This window comes from Micromys minutus (genome assembly GCF_963924665.1).
Source record: "Micromys minutus genome assembly, chromosome: 9".
In the NCBI taxonomy this organism is placed as follows: Eukaryota; Metazoa; Chordata; class Mammalia; order Rodentia; family Muridae; genus Micromys; species Micromys minutus.
Window position 1 is genome coordinate 51,479,789 of NC_137978.1, and position 23,601 is coordinate 51,503,389.

The 23,601-nt window shown below is 43.8% G+C and overlaps 1 protein-coding gene across 23 annotated transcripts in view; it reads left to right on the plus strand.

Annotated features, from left to right (window-relative positions):
* The window catches only part of EIF4G3 (eukaryotic translation initiation factor 4 gamma 3), a 202,364-nt gene that overhangs the window by 83,282 nt on the left and 95,481 nt on the right, over window positions 1-23,601 (plus strand). For 5 of the 23 annotated variants that reach the window (XM_080921656.1, XM_080921675.1, XM_080921677.1 and 2 more), the window contains 7 exons: window positions 1,552-1,647; window positions 2,929-3,042; window positions 6,220-6,252; window positions 14,549-14,728; window positions 15,100-15,214; window positions 21,049-21,146; window positions 23,035-23,157. In XM_080921656.1, the coding sequence (XP_080777782.1) occupies window positions 1,552-1,647; window positions 2,929-3,042; window positions 6,220-6,252; window positions 14,549-14,728; window positions 15,100-15,214; window positions 21,049-21,146; window positions 23,035-23,157 (759 nt within the window). Of the gene's footprint in view, window positions 1-1,551; window positions 1,648-2,928; window positions 3,043-6,219; window positions 6,253-14,548; window positions 14,729-15,099; window positions 15,215-21,048; window positions 21,147-23,034; window positions 23,158-23,601 lie in introns of those variants that run through there. The other 18 variants (XM_080921676.1, XM_080921671.1, XM_080921661.1 and 15 more) reach the window with 8 other exon arrangements.

Below are 23,601 nucleotides of genomic sequence, written 5' to 3' on the forward strand. Positions count from 1 at the left end.
TGTTTTCCAGACTGCAGACAAAACTGACGTGTATGCAGTATGAATTGGCTCTTTACATACATTCAGTGTAAATATTTAAAAAAGAAAAGGATTTGGATTTTTTAAAAGATATGTTTAGAGAAGAATCCTAAACTGAAGGAAAATAAAATTATTAGTGTAATTAATGGGGTGCAGTGGCAGGTACCTGTGATTGATGCGTGCCAAGATGTACCCCCGAGAAATGACACATGCAATATATCTGGTGCCACAGAGGTTTATTGAGGGAGGGAAGAAGCACGGGGACCTGGGGAAGGGAATGAGGGAACCAAGGATATGGAAATGGGCAGACAGAGAGGGAACTCAGAGAGAGAGCTAGGGTGGCCTGCAGTCCTTTTTGTCAACAGCACATACCTGGTGGCACTGGCAAGTTACATGAAAGGCACATTAAAAAAACAACATAAAAAAAACCCAACATGGACAGTTCCTTTGGCTAGATGTGTATCTTTGCTGCTGAATGAAAATGCCTTGTCCCGAATGTTAATTCATGTTCTTGTCTTCCGTTGGCTCTGTGTGGCCTTTGTTGGCCATGGTGTTGAAGATATCATTAAAATTCTGACTGGTCTTCACTGTGGCTATCCAGCACCTTCCCAGCATGGTCCGTGAAAAGCAATGGGTTCCTTTTCTTCTGTGGTCCAGCAGTTGTGTGCTCGGAGAGTCTGAGGTGGAGCAGGAAAATGTTTCTGCATTTACACACGGCTCCTACGCCGGGTGAGACAGCCTTTGCCATTTGTCCAGGCTGGTCTCAAACTTCCAGTTGTTTTACCTACACCTTCCTGTTCCGGGTTTAAGTTTCATCACCATGTCAGCTTTGGTATTTTCAATCATGTGAAGAAATACTCGTTGATTATTAGCCAAAATTGATAAGAAATCCTCATGTATTTTTTAAAAGTTGATGTAGTCAAGCCTTTCAGTGTAATGATAAAAAGAATTTTTGGTAATATAAAAAAAAATAAGCCTGAATCAGTTTGTTCAGTTTCTTCTAATTATTAACTACTTAATATTCATGACCAGGTAACTGCTCTGCTGTTCAATTTATGGCTAGACTTACTAGACTTTGAATAAGAAAAGAACTTAAGGTGGTCTCTTGTGGAACTGGCTGGGAAGAGGGCCACTGTGTTGAAGCATTGACCAGCACCCTCTGGCCTCTATCTCAGTTCCCCTCTTGGTGCGAGCGCGCAAGCATGAACGCATGCACGCTTGAGCGCGCGCACACACACACACACACACACAAACGCACTGGCGTACACACTCATATATACATGAAGTTCCAGCAGACCCTTTCCATTCCTCATTTGACAGAATTGTGCCTAGATTTTGGTTACTGATAGCTCTGTCAGGAGGTGTACACTGCCTCCTACCTTTAGTTGCTAAACATTATGATAAAGTTAAAACTTTAAAAACAGCTACAGACCACAGTGCAAACGACTTCTGCAAGCTTTTAAAAAGTGTTGGATTTGAGTTGCTGTGTCATATTTTTAAAAAAAATATGCTGTTGTTTTGCCGTTCTGACAGACCCCTTATCCCTCTGGACAGAATGCAGGTCCAGCCACATTGGTCTATCCTCAAGCCCCTCAGACAATGAATTCACAACCTCAGGCCCGGTCTCCGGTAAGTAAGCAGAGGCGGTTCTCGCTCCTCTGTATAGCTGCTGTGATCTTTTAGTGAATGCTCACTTTGCGCTGGGGAAGACAACCATCACCTTCATCATCACCGCCACTACACTGTCCCTGCTGTGACTGGTTAGCATTTGCATTGGCAACAGCTTAGATGCAGTGCTAGTGTCCATTTCCCAGGGAGGAGAAAGTAGAGCTGGTACATTCAGGGTTTCCTCCTTTAAGTTCTCAGTGTTTTACTTGTACTGTTTGGGATTCAGAAGAGTAAAGTATGATGATGTTAGAAGCAAACTGGGTTTTATTGTCAGACTTGAGTGCTGTGGGAAGAAGGGTTTCCAAAGCCGTGTCTCCAGACGGTTCTAACCATTCAACAGTATGATCATGTGCATGATGTCCACCCAGGCGTGTTCATCTCTTCAGTGGTAAATGAATTGCCATACAGATGTGAGTGTAGTCATCCTTGCTCACCCTCATGTGGATTGCAACACGTCTAAGATGGACTGCAGGTCATCCTCCTGTTTCACAGTTCACAGTGGCTTCTGCTCTCCAACCCTGAGCGTCGTTTCCTTCCCTGCATGAGTAGCTTTGGGCAGAAGGTGTCTCTGTAACATCTCATCGTACCTCACGTCCCTCCTTGTACTTGAGCTCTGTGGAGTCTTGGAATACAGGAATCTTCTTTTTGCACCCCAACCCTGCTTTTTGCTTGTAGCACAGGAAGGTCATTGCATTAGCTCCTGCTCATTTGATTTCATGCATGAAGTTTGAATTGTTGAAATGTTCCAGAGATTTGCTTAAAGAGCTAGGAGAGTCTAGGCTGCACAGAGCAGCCTGTCTTTCTCACCTCTTCCTGCCTTCCTCTCCCTCAGTGCCTTCTTCTCCACCATCCTGTTCTTAGATCCTGGTTCTCCCCAGTTTTCGGACGAACCGTTTTTAGAATTGTGGGACATTAGATATTGTTGCCTGTTTGCTCGTCTCCTTTTTTGCTGAAACAGCGAACCCCCCATGTCTGGTACAAGTTTTGTTCTGAGAGTGGTTTGGGAATGTGGATACTTGGCTATTGGAGTGGGCCTGAGACCACAGCAGAACCCCCACAGGCCCCACCCAACTATAATTGTTAAGCATGGATGTCCTGGTAAGCTCCTACTTAGAGAGCTCTGTGGCCCTCTCCCCGCCCCCATTTAAATGATGGGGAAACAGTCAGAGTGAAATCACATGGTTAGAGCTTGGCGCAAACCCTGACTGAAGAGCTGCATCTCTAAACCAGTTTTCTTGACAGCCCAGCAGAACAGTGCCAATACATTGCACAGACAACTGGAAGAGGAGGAAGGTTTTGGAACAGACTCCCGTTTACAGGTCCTTGGCTGGAAGAGGCTGGATAAAATACTGCATTGTAAGCAATATAACAAACTGTACTTCTTGCAGGCAGCAGTGCCCCGGCACATTATTTCTGACCACACCCCCCACATATTGGCTGATGAACAGAAATGCATTGATCGCTTCTTCTCTGGAAGTTCATCCTGGCATGCTAGTTCCTGCCAGGCACTGGAAAAAACCAGTACAAATTGGGTGGGTGTCTATTGGGACTTAGACAGGAGTAACTGGGCTTTTACATTATTTCTCTCATTTTAAATGTAAAGTGGAATGTCCCTTTCAGATTTGAATCTAAAAGATGAATTTTAAGGCTTCTTGTCTACCTTTTCCATTTTATAATTGATTATCAGAGGGACAATTAATTGTCTGTAGTTATCAGCCATTTTTCCCCTGTGGTCATAAACTCCTTAGCTTCTATCCTGTTTGCTTTTTTTTTTTTTTTTTTTGGCCATCTCCTCTGGTAGTGACCATTACCACCCACATCACTAAACTCACACATGGCACATTCCATTCCATGCCCCAAAGCAAGGGCAAGACTAGCAGAGCCCAGACTATTCTTGCTTATTGTTTTGGGTCTAATATCCTTTATTTTGTTTGTGTTGGAGCCGGGAGGGTAGACTTGGGTCTGCAGCTTGGCAGGATTGCATTTTCTGTTTCCATCCCAAGCTGCCATGCTGTCGTCTCCTTCATCCTCCAGGACCGGCGCGGAGAGGCGTGGGCTGCGCTGAGGGCTGCAGCTTACTGAGCAGTGGCAGCTGATACCATCCCGTTTGTGCTGTAGCAGGCTTGGCCGTGCATTGTGTAGCCCTCTGTTCTTCTCCGGGCATCTGCCTCTTCATCCTACTTACTGCCCACAAGTTCCCCTCTCTCCTTCGGGTTCCCTTCCTGTCTGTATTTCTGGTTGATCCATACTATCAAAGTTAGGTTCATAATATGTAGACTCTTGTTCCTCATTAGAAATGCTGACAAGCTTCCCATCTGTTCCATTTTCTTGATGGAACTCTTTATGCTGCAGTTTATTTTTAAATGGTCTGAGAAAAATAGTGAGGCTATTGAAGTCTTAATTCTGAATGGGAATAATTTGGCTTTTGTAGTAGTCTGTAAGTTCCATTGGCCATACTCAGTTAATGACTGTACGCAGCAGGGGAAGGCCATGGTGGGCGGCATTAACCCTGGATCTCAGTTCACTAGGCTGCTTTCCTTTGTAGATACCTCACCATATTAAAGTCCTGCCTTTTAAAAGAAAAGTTTCTATTTTAACACAGGCCAGCAGTGACTACAGTTTGTTCTGTTGCTTACAGCCATCCATAGGGTCAGACTGGCAACACTCCAAAAGACAACCTTACAGCCCACGGGACCAGTGCAGAGTAGTCCAGGGGTCTTCCAGGGCCTTCGCATTGGTGGAGTTATGGTTTGCTTAAGACAGGTCTTTTTTGACTGGAACTTTGTGGTGGTTTAAGTTGGGCTCGTTTGTTAGAACCCCAGAAATGGGTCCTTTCTTCAGAATAGAAATGAGGTGGGCACCCCTGTGCAGCTCCGTGTTTGAAGTAGCCTTCTCTCCAGTTTTCTTCACGGGTGTCACCAGAGATCTTTCCTCCTACTCTACTTTCTTGGCATATGGGTAGATTGCCTAATCTTGACTCTTGTGTCCATAGTGGAAGAATTAACTACTCCATTTGTATAAATGAATAACTAACAATTCAAAACCCTAGTTTCTGTAAAGAGAAGAAATTCTAGAAGACTCCTAGCTGCCACCTTCAGTCATTCTGAAAAGCCAATTTGCTACATTTGGTGGCTTTTCTCACATACCATGAGCAAGCACAGATTATCAAAGCACTCTTGTAAACACGTGATGACCTTGTAGCCTCTGGAGTAGGATTTCTTGTCAGAAATGTGTTCAGTGGGCTCCCACACTGGACGGCATGGCCCACAGTACTGCTGACCATGCTCAGCACAGAGTAGCGCAGTAGGGCTAGCTGCAGGCTGGAAGTTGATCTTGTAGGGAGTGACGTGTTCCACAGAGAAGAGCCGCCCTCAGTCACTCTGCAGCCTGCATCCTCTGCTTCTGCTGGGGTTGTGAAGGCACAGGAGCTTCCAAGACAGACATTTCCTTAGTCCTTCAACACTGCAAATAACAGCCCAGTGCTTTGTGCTCGGAACCGTGTTTGGGACCTTCTCACTGCTAAAGGAGGGGAGGGGGGCTTAACCTCTAGGTGGCTTTGTATACTGAATTTTCTCTGTCTTCTGTAGTTAAATTATTATTTGGGGGCAGCTTTTGCTCTGATAAATTATTTAGTTCCAGAGAATTTTTTGTTTGTTTGTTCTGTTTTTTTTATTCCTGAGAAATTGTTCTGAGAGGCAGAGTGGAAGTACATGTCACCTGCTGGAAACAACAGAGGACTCAGCTTCCCTTCTCTCCTGCCCAGTGTGGGCAAAGGCAAACCCTCCCTCAGCGGGGCCTCCACTGTGTACTCCTAGTTGCAAATAGAGTTGAAAATTTGTACTTCTTTCCCATTATCCTCCATCTTAAAATAATGCTATTTTGATTAATCATGTTGGAGACCACTGATCTTTACTGACTGTTTGCTTTAACATGCCTTATATACAGCTTTACTAGCTAACTGCATTTCAACACATGCACACGGGCACACGCACACGTGTGCATGTGTACACACACACACACACACACACACACACACACACACACACACAAACCCTGCGTGTTTGACACCCATTTAATGTAAGGAAAATACCAGTTTGATGTCTGGTGTGCTTCGGTAATGTAAAACCGTTTGATGTCCTCAGCTGTACACACTTTCATACATATTTGATTTTCATGTTCGTTTTAATATAACCAACCACCTAGTGTTTCAGACTCCTCTTTACATTAGGGTTTTCTTTTTTCTTTTGTTAAGGCTTTATTTATTCATGCTGTTTTCATGAGAGAGCACCCAGGTGCTAATAGCTCAACAGCTTTTTCCCAGCTTCTGAATGACAGGGCATCTGGGCAGTGGTGTTAACTGTTGGGTGCCTGTCTGTCACTGTCCTGCAGTAAAGCCTTTACTGTTTTGTGTATCTTTTTTTTTCCCCTTGTGGGTTGTTATCCTTTAGTTTGTTGGATACTGTAATGTTGGTTTCTGTTGCGTTTCTGACTCTTTGTGCCTTTCCTTTTGTGTCTGTTCCCTTCTCCTCTCAGTTTGCAGCGGGGCCTCGACCTGCCCATCATCAGGTACTGTACCCTTGTCCCTCACGGTCACCCTGACTAACTTGTGGGGCTTAGTAGCTGCTGACCCTTAGAATGCTGCCCCCCCCCATGTGACCACCCCAATGACTTCCCAGAGTAGCCTCTGTGGCCAGGTTGGCTTGGCTTTACTTCTCATTAGCTTCACTTAGTTTGTTTAGAAGCCCATTTGCCTCTGTTCAGAGCAAGTTTAAACCAGTTTTCTCTTTCCTTGAAAAGATGCTTTGAATTTAAATAATTGTGAAATGTGTAGGTTTGCTAAGTCTTTATTAGTTTTATTAATAAACTTAATCTGATGGAGCAGGCAACATTCTAAGGGTTGTTAACATTCTCCTGTAACTAATACTGATGTATTAGACTAGTATTAGTATTTCTAAAACCACCTGGGAATTACTAATGTAAACCTTATAACAAATTGATTAACAAGAGGTGCATTCTTTTGCTGTATAGAACTCTTCATATAACTTACTTAATCTTAATGTTTTAACCTATTATTCTATAAGGCGAGAGTGTTCCAAGATATAAGGTTTAAAGAGTCAGACACAAGTTCTGCGTTTGCAGATGTGTACTAAAGGTCACCTGGTATGAGAAACAAGACTCCACTTGCCACCCTGTCCCCAGTCAACACTTCATGGCATGTTCTGAGACATTTTTCCTCTGGTGGAGTAGGAAGAGCCGAGGTTAATATTAGTGTTCATCGTCACCAGCTCTGCTGCATGTGACAGCTGCACGAGGCAGCCCTTTCTAAGCCTCGGTTTCCTGATGTGGTAACAGATGAAACAGGCGTGTGCACAGCTACAGCATCTGACACATGGTGAGCAGTCACTCAGTGCTCTTGATGATGCTTGTAATCAACATGGGGTCCTTAAGAAACCTGAGCTAGACCCTTCCTGCATTTGCCTGTGATGCTTTCTTTGTTGAGGATTTTTATTACGCATTCAATGTGTCCTGCCTCATTTCAAGTCTTTCATTATACGGAGTGATTTGATACAAAGCTCCATTTCTTAAGTTGTTGTCCTAACAGTTTGGAGGAGGCAGGGCCACCAAATCTGAGCATGGATATGGCCTAGATTCTTGGGGTTTTCTGTGGACGAGCAGCAGGGGATATTCAACAATTATTCAGTTTGCTGACACATACTGCAAAGACTTGGAGTGTTGGCACTAGGCAGACATGGGCATCATTCCCCTTGTTCACGGAGGGCTCTGGGTAAGTTACTCACTGTGCTCAGCTTCAGTTTCTTCGCCTCTAAAATGACATTGATAATGATGCCTCTAAAAAGGACAAATGTGAAGAATAAGAAGATAATGCACATGAAGTGGTCAGTAGGATGTATCGGACCATGTGCTCCCTGCTACTTACACACGTCAGTCCTTCAAGATTCATTGACAGTTGTTTTTTTAAAAATTATATACATATAAAAAATGTTTTACCAGATGAATGCTCTTGCTTTTGGAGGCCAGAAGAGGGCATTGGATCCCCTGGAACTGAAATCTGGTGGCTCTGAGCCACCATGTGGATACTGGGAATCAAACCTGAGTCATTTGCAGGAACAGTCAGTGTTCTTAACCACTGAGTCACCTGCCCAGCTCCAAAATTAATATGTTTTAAGAGTTTCTACAACTCTGCAGAGACAGAGCTTTTATTTTATCAGGGTGAAAACACATTCTCCTAAGAGAAAAACAAGGGCATCTTTGATCCAGGAGCAGAGCAGCAATGGTGGTTGGTGGGTTAGCTAGAGAAGAAGGGCACCTCCTGATTCCTGTAGGGGACACTGCTGAGTCTCTTCCCTCACCTTTGTCTGTCTGTCTTTCATTTTTAATAAACTGTTATTTTTTGAAAAGATTTATTTATTATATATAAGTACACTGTAGCTGTCTTCAGACACACCAGAAGAGGGCATCAGATCCCATTACAGATGGTTGTGAGCCACCATGTGGTTGCTGGGAATTGAACTCAGGACCTCTGGAAGAGCAGCCAGTGCTCCTAACTGCCGAGCATTTCTCTAGCCCCACATTTGTGTTTCTTTAGCATTGGTTTTTCTCAGGGAAGACTGCCAGTAGCAGTAATTAGGATTGCCTTTGGCCGCTCTTCTCTTTTGGTAGGTGGTCTGAAGTACAGATTACACGTAAAAGGGTAATTCTGAAACCAAAGCAGTGTTACTATCTTGGCCTCACTTACTAGAGTGACAAACCATTTAACATGGTTTCTCTAAAAAGGTTTCTGTTCTGGGATGAGTGGAGCAGAAACCAAAAGGCTCTGCGTTTGTGCTACCTGGGGTCAGCTGCAGTGGCCTTGAAGTTGGGTTGCTGCATTAAGCACTGGCTCTGGACAGTCCTTTTCTAAACTTTCTCTTAGGTGTGTGATTTGCTTTCAGAAAATTTTGTGACACAAGATTGATTTGAATGGTCATGCCCCTTGTTTAAAAATACACCTCAAGGAAGTGGTTGGCCTTTCTTCCTCTTAATGCTTACCTTACAAGAATTCAGCCTTTTTTGATTGATTTCAATTCTCAAAATTCTCAAAGAATAAGCTGAACATATCTTTACAAGATAAGTAATCCATTAAAATATTCTGTAGCTAAAGAGAGAAGTGTAAGTGTATGTTGCATTCTTTAGCAAGAAAGGCCTTTGCTTGCTTTGGTTAGATGTGGTATCAGGTGGCTACCTCAAGCTGGCTTGGAGCTTACAAATAGCTGAGGGTGTTTGTTCCTTAAGTTGTCATCTGTGGATGTGTGTGAAAACCATCATGTAAATACAGTATGTTTAGCAATCTTGGGCCTCTGCCTGCCAGTCAGTTCCACCCTGCCTGTTTCCAGACACTCCCATGGAGATGGTGAACTTTTCCTTTGAGACTGCTGAGTCTATGCCGCTTCTCCCTGCAAAATCAGGTAGAGACATAGCTTTGAAGAGTTCATTATACGGAACAGCACACTGACAGCTTCAGTGAAGCTCTTCAGGGACCAAGTACAAACATACACATTTAAATAAAAACATGGTCCATCTTTGTCCTTGGGTCTTGGAGGCTGCAGACACAAATTGCTTATCACCTAAATTGTTTCCTTTGACAAGATAGGGTTAAAGCAAGAATTAGAAGTAGCTTCAAAGCGGGCATAGTGCTGTTTGTATTTGGAGCCCTGTGCAGGTTGATGATCTCTGTGAGTTTGAAGATAGCTTGGTCTATCTACATAGTTCCAGGACAGTCAGGGATACAGAGTAAAACCCTTTTCAGACCCTACTTCCCAACCTCCCCCAAAGACCAATTCGCTTCTGAATTGGCGAGGTGTTCCATGCAGTTCCATGAAGTCCTCGAGCTTAGGGTGCCAAGGCAAGTTCGTTTCAAGCTGTAGGCCAGTCTGACTGACTGCACAGTGCAGCTGGTTACTCAACATGGCTCCCAGCCACCCACACTAAAATTTTGAGACTAGCAGCTTGATTTTTGTCTCTCTTCCATCAGTGGCTGCGTTCTTGTCATCTCTATCCTGTTACGGTTTGTAAAGAAATATGTACATTAGAGAACATTCATATGATTGTGTGACAAGTATGTACCTTGCTGTGGCTTAGTGTTTCAGCAGACATGGACAGGTGACAAGTGAGTTGTCATTTGGGGTTTATTTGGAGGGATCCTTGTGAAAAGAAAGCACTGTTCCATATAGTTGGAAACTATGCTTCTTTCCCGTGTAAAGTGGAGTTACGTTAATTGCAACAAATTCTAATGTTTTAAATATTGAATATTTTGGTTTTTTTTTTTTTGAAAGATTTGTTTATTTATGTGAATATACCGTTTTTTAAAAAAGATTTATTTTATGTATATGAGTGCACTAATGCTGTCTTCAGACACACCAGAAGAGAACATCAGATCCCATTACAGATGGTCGTGAGCCACCATGTGGTTGCTGGGAATTGAACTCAGGACCTCTGGAAGAGCAGTCAGTGCTCTTAACCACTGAGCCATCTCTCCAGCCTGAATATTTTATTCTTAATAGAGTCAAGAACCTGCTGTTGGATCAGCTTCTTGGATTTGTTTTTGTTTACAAGATGCTTAGCTGTATTTGACACACTGGAGTTAATGTTATAGTCTTGTCAGGAGACCCTCTTTCCATTGAGGTGCCCAGTAGCCATGTGTATGCGGTTGGGTCTTGTCCTAAGCAGGCCGCTTGTGGTTTAGGTTTTTCTGTTGTGTCATTTTGTAACATAGAGCTTTTAACACTTTCTTTTCCAAGAGAGGAGATGTATGCTGAATCCCTTAGAAGGTTTGTTAACTGTCTATCCTTCTTGCTTGAAAATCCCAGGGTGAATAGAAGCTAAGCAGGAGTGCCTTCTATGAGCAGAGCCCGCTAGGTGTGCAGGGGTGCTTTGACGCATTGATTACTGAAATCAGTGTGCTTGCGCGCACACATGCTCCAGCCACAGCTGTACAGTAGCCAGAAAAGTGTATTAAATATCCCTGGGCTGCAGTTAGCTGCTACTGGGAGCCACCTTCCATGTTTGCTGGTAACTGAACTAGGATCCTCTGGAAGATCAGTAAGAGCATCTCTCCAGTCCCTTCCCAAGCTATTTTCAAACTAGGAATGAAGTGTTCTTAAAGGATATTCACTCCCAGACTCTTCTCTTGACAGAATCCTTGGGCCTGTTTTCTTCTCCCTGACTTGGTGGCAGCACTGTTAGAACTTTCTAGTGGGATGGTGTTTCCTCTGCATACCTTATACTACAGTAGCTTCTGGCTGCACATGCTCCTGATCATTCAAAATGCAAACGCAGTGTATTAGTGAAAGTTTCATTGCTGTGAAGAGACTCCTTGACTGGGCAACGCTTAGAAAGAAAAACATTTAATTAGGGCTGGCTTTTAGTTTCAGAGGTTCAGTGGCAAGAAACAGGACAGCATGCAGGCAGACATGGTGCTAGAGAAGGAACTGAGAGTTCTACATCTTGATGTGCAGGTAATAGGAGACTGGGTGTCACACTGGGTGTAGCTTGAACATAGGACCTTAAATCCCACCCCCACAGTGATACAAGTGACTCCAATAAGGCCATACTTCTTACCAGTGCCACTCCCTATGGACCAAGCATTCAAACACAAGTCTCGGGGGACATTCTTACTTAAACCACCACAGCAATTTTCAGATAATTTGGAGAATTGTCAGTTCCACCGAAGGTTTAGATCTCACTGTGGATGTTAGGGCTAGATTGTGAAGGAGGGATAGATGATGCAGCCTGAGTGAGGACTTTGGAACCAGTAAAGAAGACATTGGTGTCTGACACTCATTTGAGTATGGGCACTTATATCTCATTGCCCGAGCTTTTTATATTTGTTTTAATAAAAGCAGCTTACTGCTGTGCCCACGCACCTGAGAAAAATTGCCTGTGTTTCTTACATCACTATTGAATAAAATTCCTATACCTTTTACTGGTTAGGAAGGCATGTTAACAGACAAACCAGACAAACAAACTAGCTGAAGCTTCTGTTGTGTTTCCTGCTGGCACAGCTTTTCCAGATCTGTACATGTGTGGATGTGTTGTGTTGTATGTATGCATGTATTCTTGTACGGGTGAGGGGGGAGAGGGAGGGAGGGGGGGAGAGAGAGAGAGAGAGAGAGAGAGAGAGCGAGCGCAGTTTGAGTAGGTCTTTCAGGTGGTGTGGCAAGCATGTTCATGCACATAAACAAGTACCTGTTTCATGAAAGGGCATAATTGGTCTTGAGAACAGGAGGTATCTTCTTGATTAGGAGACAGAAATTTTGTGGAGGAATCTCTTCTCTTAGCAGGGTTAGTTATAATTACAGATATCTATATATTAGTGTGCTGGATTAAAGGCTCCACCAAGTTGCCTCTGACTTTGAAATGAATAGATTTCTTGTGGTTGATTACTTTCTATCTCATGAGAGGTACTGTATGCAAGAGCCAACAGTCCAAACCTAGAGCCCAACTGTTTAAACAGCAGAAGAGAAACCCCAGCCCTCTAGTGAACTCTATTCGGATCTGTGGCATCTACAGCAGCACATGCCTTAGAGACTAGCAGTGAGCTCAGATTAGTGTTACATACATAGAAGCTTTGGGCCAAGTCGGGTAGCTCCTTAATTCTAGAGAGAGCTCATCTGTTACTTAATTTGTCTGTATCGATGTATTTCCACAGTTTCAAAGTTGAAATAATAAAATGCCTCCTGTCAGCATAACTACACATTTGTGCTGTATCGGCATGGTTTGCTTCACATCAGGATTTTTGTTAGAACCACTTGGGTTCAACATGCCTGAAGGAAATATACTATTCAGAAACCCTTTTGAATAAAATAGTTATCTTATTGTTGAAGCTTGTTTAAGGATCCCATCAGTGTGGTTGAGATACCCGTGAGGGACTGCTTATGTGGCACCTAGGAGAACTTGTCTTGTCTGCTTTCAGTGTACTTGTATGTGAGCCAAGCAGTTTCTTGTCTCCTCTCCTTTTCTCTGCCACCTCATAGCACGACTCTTTATGGGGGTGGGAGCTAGCAAAAGAGATAGGCATCTGTGGGTTTGTTGCTCTCCTTGTCTTGACCTCGTCTAGATTGCTGGGAAGGGATCTATTTCAGGACACAAATCTCTCCATCCTTCTAATCCTACAGTGCTTTTGTACCTTCTCATGCATTGACAGTGGGATGGAAATGCTGAAGTTTATTCTAAAACTGTGTTTACAACACAGATTTATGTAAGTGCAACTGTGTCTGCTGACCATGGGATGGAGTGTCAGTCACTATTTCAGCTGACACAGATGGCACCTGTCCCCATGGCTCTCAGTAGAGGTAGACAGCCAGGGGATGTTGTCAGAATCTTAGCATTCATCTCCCAATTCTTAATTCCTAAGATAGCAGTTTTGTCTCTTGTTCTTTTTTTATCTTCATCATCTCATTTGGACTGCCCTGTTGGACTCAGCCACCCATCCTCTCCTGCTTTTCTGTGCTCTGATCTCTTTAGGCTTCCTTGTACAAAGGTTGAATGGGAGCGAGAGCTGGGCCTCATATTCCAGTTCTCCCAGGTTAGCACAGATGAAAAGTTTGGTAGACACCTGGGATGCTGCCTAACAAAAGAAGAGAGCCTGAAGTCAAAAGCAGCGCCGGTGTCCACAACCAGGCATCTCAGGGGCTTTCAGAGCTGGACCAGTGTTTTCAGCTTAGTATCCGAGCTCTGGGATTTAGAGCTGTATGTGGTTTTGTTTTGCTTCTTTGTGTTTAAATGCCCTATTTTAAGTTAAAGCTAGACTGTTGTAAGATAGTCCCGAGTGTACTTTTGTTACCAAGCACTTTAAAAAGGTGTTACAGAAACTGCCAGGAATATTTTTACAAAATTTTTCAACTGTATACCTGATTCCATGTGTGCTTGAGTCTTACGTGGAGGGTTGTCATTCTGATTTTCTAGTTTTTATTCTTCTCCTGAAGTACTGAACAGAAAGTTGTTTTTGTTGAGCTGCATGCTATGTCCTACTGATCTGTAAGCTTTTCCATTGGCTTTCTTTCTGTTTCCTGCTGCTTCTTGCTTCATAATTGAAGGGAGGATTCAGACCCATCCAGGTAACACACCACTGGTTCTGCATGGCCTCTTTACTCCTCTGTCTTCCGTTGTTTTACAATGCAGTCATACTGGAGACCGAGTCTAGGGTTGGAGCTTTAAGCATATAGTGAAGACTGCATTGTTACAGGACTGCTGCCTTGGGTGGGTGGGAGCTGTTGTCTATTCTGAAGCTTACTTAGATTCTCCACTTTTATTGCAGAGTAGTTTAGAAAGCAGAATTGAGGCAGGCTTTATATTGTGGGTGTGTCACTGTCTTGAAGGCTTTCTGTATGTGACAACCTCATGAATGATTTTAATTTGGTTTGATGGACTTGGATGAAAATGCTATGTTCATGTAGATTCTTGTTCTCCTAAATATTTTACAAATGGCTGGTAGTATTTTTTTTTTTTTTTGGTTGATTACTTCTAATTTTTAATAATTTGATTTTGAGCCCCTCTTTATTCAGAAGTTGTTGCTTTTTATAAAATAGAGCACTTAGAGAAAAACTAGTTAATTTGTTATAGATATTAAAATTAATAGTTATGGTGCATGGCTTAAACTTTGAAATAGCTGAGGCCTAAGCATTAAGACTGCCTGCCCTGTTTTTAATATATCAACATTGATCAGAACCCGACTTAGTGTGGAACATATTTTGTGAACTTAGTTATTATATCCCTGAGTAGATGAGTTAGGAGTGGGGGAAAGGAGAAAATTTATGACATTACCCTATGTGAAAAAAAACATTTTTTTATCTCCCTATCCCAGTTTTTCCAGAGGCCTCAAATCCAGCCTCCCAGAGCTGCCATCCCAAACAGCAGTCCTTCCATTCGTCCTGGTGCGCAGACCCCCACCGCCGTGTATCAGGCCAATCAGCACATCATGATGGTCAATCATCTGCCTATGCCATACCCAGTGCCCCAGGGGCCTCAGTACTGTATACCACAGGTAAAGGGAGAGCCTGCTTTGGGTGGGGTGGGGTGGGGGTGGAATGGCACTATGATTGATGGCCTGGATTTTAGTGATGTGTGAATTTTTATTGATTATACGACTAGCCATTTTTTTGTCAACTTTAATGAAACTATATAAAATTCTTACATATATTCACAAGTTGCTGGAGAAATTATCTCCCAACATGGTTTGTTCCTCACAACTGACTGGCTGCACAATGAGACCCTTCCCTCCCTGTCACTGCTCTTCCACAAGCCAGCGCTGGGACGTGTCTCACAGCCAAGCCTTCACGTGCTCTAAAAGTCTGTGCACATGGTGCTTTATTTTCTGGAAGCACCTAAGTCACCCACATGTGTGCTCTCTTCCAGTACCGTCACAGTGGCCCTCCGTATGTGGGGCCCCCACAGCAGTATCCAGTTCAGCCACCAGGCCCGGGGCCTTTTTATCCTGGACCAGGACCCGGGGACTTTGCTAATGCTTACGGTGAGTAAGAAAACGACAGGCTGTTGCTACTCTTGTGCTCATACTGGTCTGTGCTGGGTCACATTAGGTATTGCTGCTTGGAAGTTCCAAAGATTTTATAAATAAAATCTTACAATTGGTTTTGTCTTGAGAGCTTTTTTTTAGGGAGTAACTTACAGAGTAATTATTATAAAAATATGTGTGGTCGGTGCCACCTGAAGGGCTCTCCATCCTGTTGGATTCATGTGGCAGGTCTGAGCTTTCCACCATGTATCTGTCATGCACGTTTTTATGTTTTTGTTGGTAGTATAAATTTACCTCCTACTCTTGATTTTTTTTTTCCCCCTTTCTCTCAGAGCTTTTCTTCTCAATGTACTCTACTCCCTTCATTTCATGAAATTACTACAAAGCCAAAGCCGGTGATTTTAGTTTGTTCTGGTCTCCGCTCTAGCCCCAGCCCCTACAACAGTGAATGGCTGACTCTGGAGAGAATAGGCAGGGGGCGCTGCAGTTCCTTCCCTGTACCTCAGGCAGCACTACTGTCCTGGAGCAGTTCTAAGGGATTAGCTGAAATAAAAATGCTTTGAAATCTTAAAAGATGCCTTTGGAGGGAAAGTAGATGGGCAGACAGGTTCTCATTGGGTACACTAGGCTGTCCTTGAACTCAGAATTCCCCTGCCTCAGCTTGAAAGGTGTTCTCAGTACAAAGACAAGTGCAAGCTAACAACTGGATGGTGAGTTCACAGGGACTTAGAAATCACAAGGACACTCACTGAACACTCAGTTGCATGTGGCATTTGTCTCAGCCATAGGGAGAGAGCTCAGAGAACACCAGGGAACTGGACCTTTAGGATTCCGTCAGCAGTGGTCTTTCAGCACCGAGGCTTTGACTAGTCTGCTCACTAAGTGTCTACCTTCACGATTCACTGGTGGCTTTGCAGTTACTTGCACTGGAGTAACGCAAAGTGACTTGGTAGCAAGGATCTTAGAGTGTAAAACCTTTCCATTCTGTGGGTCAGTACTGCCTCATGACTCTGTTTCAAAATGGTTTATCTTATAATCTCAACAACTTTCTCAAAGATCAGCTCTGTTAAATTGTATTCTTACAATAATATTGTTAACCAGATCTTCTAAGTAGAAAAACTGAGATTTTCAGAGTAAAAATGCTAAAATTAATATTCCTTTAAATTCCATGTTGCAAAGGAAATCTGCTCTGATTGACAGAACTGTTTTCTATGGTTTCTCACTGATTACAGTGTGCAACATCCTCAGAGGTCCCGAGAGTGATCTTCAGATTCTGAGATGGTGTAGTAAAGTCTTCCTCTGTGTTGGAGCCAGTGCTGGATGTTGCTCTTAGTATGACTCTTGTATCAAGTGTGAGAAGTGAGATGCAGCTTTCAGCTGTTGTGTTAGTTAATGTTGGCTTTTCTAGCCAGACCGTGATAGTACACACCCTAATGTCCTAGCACTTGGGATGCAGAGGCAGGCAGATCTGAGTTCAAGGCCAGCCAGAACTGTACAGGGAAGCTCTGCCTCAAAAAACAAAACAAAACAACAAAAACATTGATTTTTTTTTTTTTTTTTTCTGTTCCAAGTTTCAGCTTAGGTGTTGTTGACATCTGATTCCTTTGGGGGCTCTCTTTCTTGAAAATAAATTAATAGGCACGTCCTGTAGCCATCTAGAGGTCCACGTATCTTCTACACTAAAACACTGTTTTCTGTGTCACTATGTAAGTAACCAAGCCAGTGATAAAAATTCCAATACCAGAATGCAGAAAGCTACAGTGGCTCAGAAATAGCATGGAACAGTGTGATCTCTTCTTCTCTATTTATTTAAGTGGGCATATAACTATTTCTAATTGAAAATATCACAGGCATCTAAACAACCACATACCTTTCCCCAGCTCATCATGGTGTGTTTGCAGACACATTTCATTTTGTTACTTACTCTATTCTCTTCCCTCCCACCCTTCTCCCTCCCTCCTTCTCTGTGTGTGTGTGTGTGTGTGTGTGTGTTGACATGTGCACCATGGAACATATGGAGGTCATAGGTCAACTTGCACTCAGTGGATCCTGGGGATCTGCTTATCAGGCTTGTTGGCAGGCATTGTTACCCTCTCCCAGCCATCTTGTCAATCCTTCCTTTTCTACCTTTCAAAAAAAAAAAAAATTGTTTCTTTTGAAAATAGTGTAGTCCAGTTTGGAATGAGTCATAAATGATGTTACTGCTCACATCCTTCCATCTGTCTGGACAGATACTTTTAGCTTTGAATACTAATTACCAGTTACCGAGCTGTCCTCAAGATTCAGAGTTCTGACTGGCTCACTAGACCGCACAGGTGTAGACATTTCTCTTCCCTTTCTTCCTCGCTGCTCCTCTTCTTACCTTGCCACTGCCAGCTACTTTTCCTGCTTCCCTTGGATGTAATTCAGAGTAGATATGGGTACAGGGTCATAGCGCTGTGTTCCGCTTCACAAGTCTTTGTCTCTCCGAAGGAGACCCAGGTGCTGTTCTATTACTGAGGTACCTTTTTAAAAGATGTATTTTCATCCATTGTCTTAAGGAGTTTGTTTCCAGGTTTATGATTCTACTTCTTCAGCCTCTGGAAAAGTTGAATTCTTAAAGTGTTTTTATGATTTTGAGGAAGTAGAGGCCAGAACACTCATAGGCCAGCCTCGAGGAGTGATGTCCCAAGTTTAGAGTCTTGACCAGCAGGGTATGGTTAGTGGTGGTAATATTAATAAATAAAAAGAAGAAAGGATGCGCTATATCGCAGACCTTGCTCAGGCTAGCGCAATCCAGTCTACCCCGTGTCTTTCTTGATCTGTTTCCACTCTTTTCCTGAGCCTCTGTAGAACTCTGGCTCACTGAGCTGCAAGGAGCCTTGTAAGGTCCTGTGAGCTGTCCTGTCATCAGGAAAGGGGTCCCCAAATAGCATCTGGTTTCTTCTCCAGCAGAAAAATAAAAATACTGTTTTGTGCCATTGGTATATAGTGATGTGAGTGAGGAGATAGGATCTCTTTATTCTGCTGTGGCCAGCTAGACATTTAATCCCACATCACCTCATTTCTATGGCCAGTACACATCTTCACGTGCTGTTAACAGAGCTGTGATGTCCAAGGCATTGGGTCATGTTATTTTAGAATGTAGCCAGTTTCCTGCTCTGCTAGGGCCCACATGCATTACTCTGTGTAGCCTGTGCTAAGTCCATGGTTTTTGCCTAGTTGATTGGTCAGCTGTTGGTGATGTGTGACAGAGTTGCCTCCTCACCCATTCTGTTTACTCCGTCACCTTCTGTATCTTACTCCACTGAACTTGGCAAGTCTGGCCAGGTAGGTGGCCTGTGAGGGTCTGTCTTGTGTAGGAGCTGCCAGCATGTTTGTTACAGAGCCACAGCTGATGAGTTTCTTTCCATTGAACTTTCTGAAATTGTAGCCTTGCCCTCTCTTTTCCAAATCACTTCACTAGATGCCACAGATGCCCAATGAGCCTGGCACGGTGCCCTGTTCTGCTCATAGGAAGCTGTATTTGGAGATGACTGCAAGATGATGGCTGAGCATTTTGCTCAGTGACCCTGTCTCCGGGAGCTTCTTCCTGTGTACTGGACCCCAGCCCACCCACACCACCTGAGGATTAGTCACGGGGGCGGGCACCAGCTTTACACCCAGTACTTAACAGTAATTGGGGGTGGAGGGCTTGAAGTCTCTAGTCCAGTTACACAGCCTTGCTTCTTTTTCTTTTTAAGTACACTTTAAATGTAAAGAACAGCTTCTTACTGTGTAACTCTGGCAGACTTGGGACTGTCTGTGTAGACCAGGCTCATCTTGAGCTCACAGAGCTCCACCTGAGATCCTTCTGAGACTTGAGATTGAACTTGAGCACTGCCATTCCTGGCTCAGAAAACTTTTAAAGAAAAAACAATCCATCTTCCTGCACAGTCTTTCTTTTTCCTCGCTGCTCAGCCTTTATGCTCACAGGGCCGTGTGCTCTCTTGTATCTGTTTGTTCCTTTGAGTTCTCCTCTCTAAGCCAGGCTGGACTTGATCTCAGGATCCTGCTGCCTCAGCTTCTCAGTGTTGGGGCTGCAATATGCACCCCTGACCCCCCAATGCTTCCTCATGTTTGAGGATCTCCAACTGTTGTCTTTGATTTCCCTCCCTCTCTGCAGGTTTTTCTTCCTTTATGACCTCTGACACAGATGTTATCTTGAGCATCTTTGTCTGTTTTTGTGTTCTGACTTGTTTAGTTCCATGGTTCTGGAGTTATTCATTACAAAAACCTTTACTAGTGCGGTGGTATTTTGCCTTGAGTCCCAGCATTCAGGAGGCAGAGACAGGCAGATCTCTATAATTTTGAGGCCAGTGTGGTCCATCCAGAGAGCTTTCAGACAGCCAAGACTACACACACACACACACACACACACACACACACACACGTTTCCAAAACAAAAACAAAGCCTTTATTAATTACTATTTTTTTAAAAAACTGTATATGTTGAAGGATCAGTTCAGTTGGCAGAGTGCCTGCTTTCTGTGTAAAAGCACTAGGTTTTACCAGGAAAGCCACGGGAAACAGGTGTGCTGAGACCAGCTTCTAGTTCCAGCACTGGGAAGGTTGAGCTAGGAGGATCAGCAGTTTAAGGGCTTCCTTGATCACGTAGCAAGATCTCTGTCAGCCCTCACTCCTTGATACCTGCAGGAGAGTAGTCCAGGCATAAATAGGCTAACTATTAGTTGATGCCTGTTTTGGGAATGCAGGATTAGTAATCCTCTCTTACAGCTCCAAAATGGAAGTCTTTCTGTTCCAGGCCCTTTTCTTCCATGTTTCATGTGCTGCTGAGTAGTTTCTTTGTTCTTCCCCTCAGGCAAACAAAAATAAAAAAGACCCTTAGCAGTTTTTCTCCTAAATTTGTTTTCTTTCATATCATCCAGTTCTTCAGCAAATCTTTTGGATTTACTTTGTAACTGCACTTTCTGCCCACCCTTTTCTCTGTATGCCACAATTTGTTCTTACTTAGATTAGCATTCTTCAGTTTGTGTCTAAGTCGGGAGAAGACAGTGTAGGCAGTTGTGTTGTAGAGTCAAAGCATGAACAAAGTTCGCCTTGAACTTTGGTTGATGCGATTTTGGTAGGTGAGTGTGGTGGGTGGGAGTAGGAAGAGGGAGGTAGGTAGAGGGGAGGTGTTTATAGCCCTTGAGTATGCAGAAAGTACAACTCAGTTAGGAGCTTTGTTCTTCTTGGGACTTTGTCTTCTTTGCTGACTTTTGTTAAAGCTCTTCACCTAAGGGTTTATGGGGAGGAAGCCTTACCTGTGGCCTATTATAGCTGTGGCTCATCATACCAAGAATTTGGATCACCTCTATGCTCTACCAAAACCCCAGAAAGACGGTGACTTAAGCCCTTGCTTGAGAATCATTGTTGTAGGCTGTAGGTCCCAGAATGATATTCTATTTGAAAACATCCCAGGTTGTGTTTGAGAAAGATAATCCATGTGTACTCTGCAGGTATTGGACACTGAGATATTTTCATATTAAATTCTATGGATGTTTGGAGATAGTCCATATTTTAGGGATAATCTCTTGACCAGTTCCATAGTTGGAAGAGAGCTTATGGGAAGAAATATTAAAAACCTGCTGTGTGTGGTGTTTATAGCCCATCCACCAGGAGGCAGAGGCAGGGGGGATCTGATTTGTAGGTCAGCTCCAGCGACAGAGTTGAGACTCTGTTTCAGAAAGGAGTCCCTAGTAGTTTGTTTTCATTTCCCCAGGAGCTTGTTCAGGGACACTGCCCTGTTGTCAGGCTGGTAGTGTTTGACAAAATAACTGAATGCTTCTCATTTTGTTCTGATTCCTTAGGAACGCCTTTTTACCCAAGTCAGCCAGTGTATCAGTCAGCACCTATCATAGTGCCTACGCAGCAACAGCCCCCTCCAGCCAAGAGAGAGAAAAAAACTGTAAGAGATCTTCATTGATTCGTCGTAAATTGGAGCACAGAATCATTTCTAAAATAAGCATATCCAATCATTATTCACCTCAGTTACAACAGTGACTGCCATTTCTTCCTCTCCTTTCTATCTCCGCCTCTCACCTCAGCCTAGAGGGTTTACACAGGCACTTGGCTAGGACCTGCATACCCTCGCCCTTAGTGTCACCTCTCCCCAGCTAGGCATGCTGCACGGGTAAGCGCACCTCTGGCTCCTTCTGTGGGAGGAACTCTGGCTTCTATTTCAGATCCTGTCTCTCTGTTACTACAGTGCTGAGCAACAGTTATGAACCAACACAAGGGAATGGTAGTACCAAATGGAAAGGAGCCCAAATCCTGAAGAGTCACAAGGGGGTTTGGGGGAAGACTTGGAAGAGACAAACACAAAGCAAAATTTAATAAGTATGAGGACTTTTCCCTCTGTTTAGTAAGACACACCCAAGAGCCTAAGAATACAGTGACATAAAACTGGAATTGTGAATGTTTTGTAGAAGATGGTTTCCAGTGTCTTACCCAGCAGGACATATAGGCTGTGATGCTAACGATCACCCTCAGTCCCAGATCCACACAGGTGATGGAGCTGGGAGTGTGGTCGTCCAATGTGCTCTGATCTAAGACAAAGACAGGGACTCACATTTGGTGCTTTGGCTTGAAAAGACTGATTTAGGAACATGTCACAGTAAGCAGAACACTCCAGTTTAGCATGACATGGCTGGCAGGAAATGGAGCTTTGAATTGTTGTTCGGTCTGGTAAAGATGACCGCATGGCGTCCTGCACTGTAGGAGGAAATGGCACTAGCAGAAGTAGGTAGAGGGCAGTGTGGTGGTCATCAGTGAGTGAGCGAAGAGGAGGGTGTGGTGTCACACACTTGTTATCTGACCATTGGGGAGGCTGAGCCAGGAGAATTAACACAAGTTCCAGAGCTGCCTGGGCTACACAGAAAGACAATTTGAAAAACTAACTAACAGGCTGATAATGAACAGCCACGTCCCTGCAGCCTTCCAGATAGCCATATGTTTTTGATAGTAAATTCTCTGATGTTCCCAAGAAAGCAGTTAGCATTTTAAGTTGTGCAGGTATGAACATCTGAAGGGAACCTTCTTGCCAGTGCCCAGCTCTGAGTTCCTGGACCCTGGGGTTCCGTTCTCATTACAGCATCGTTACCTTTGACATTGTAAGCGTGAGGAACCACTGACTATTGAACCAGGAAGCATGTGCACTGTGCTGTGTGCTGCTGTGCTTCTGTGACCGTACATTTAGATCTGCCTCATCCTTCCTAGTGGTACTTTGATAATTTAACTGTAAAGATGTAAGATGTAGGAGAGTATTGAACTATTCTGTTCTCATTTGGCCTGTATGATGCATCTTGCCTTTACTCAGAAAAAGCAACAGTACAGCCAGTATCCTTACAGAAGTGCACATAGTGCGCAGAGCACACTGCAGCCAGAGCAGTCCCACTACGATATCGTAACAAATGTACATCTTTATTTTCTGAACGTGAGAGTGCCATTAGGGCATTTCAAACTTACTCGGGCACTTTGTTACTCCTAGGCCTTCTGGCTCTCATTGCTGTTAAGAACTATGAGAACAATCAGTGTGTTTGGCAGTCTTACACAAGCATAGATGTTTTCCTTTTCTGACGTAGAAATGGAGCCTGCGCAGTCCTGCTTTCTCTGCCATTCCAGTCAGTTCTTACCACAGCTTGTTGCCTACATTTTTTTGGAATGACTGTATGGTTCTGTGATTAAAGTGAGAGTTAACAAATTTGATAATTATCTCTGTGTATACCTTTAATTCATCATCCAAATCTGGCATACAGGCACCACATTTACACTTAACATTTTGTTTAATATTGTAGATACGAATTCGAGATCCAAATCAGGGAGGTAAAGACATAACTGAGGAGATTATGTCTGGAGGTGGCAGCAGAAATCCCACTCCCCCTATAGGAAGACCCGCATCCACACCCACTCCTCCTCAGGTAAGTAGCGTGAGCATGGTGGTGGGCACTGGGCACCTACTCACTCACTCTCGCTCTCTGTAGCTCTCTGCACTCTCCACTGAGTCAGTTGTCTCAGAGCTTGGGATGTAAGGACAGGCGCGCTTCTCCTTGAAGGTTGCTTGAAGGTTGTATCGGTGATGTTCTCGTGGGTTGGCTGCCCATTCAGAACACAGTTGCTGCCACACTTGCTAGTGAACTCTTGCATGATATCCAAAGGAGCTGTGTTCCTGTGGAAACCACCCCATTAGTGGAGTAGCTATGAGTTCACTATGGAGCCCTAGGAGTCAGTGCTGTGGAAGAGGATGTTGTAGACAGTGAGGATGTAAGCATTTTAGCATGTGATGCTTGAGAAGGTTGCCTCTATTAGAGTGTCGGTGGTGCAAAGGCTCTTTTCCCCATTCAGGACCCATACAGCTGTGCTTC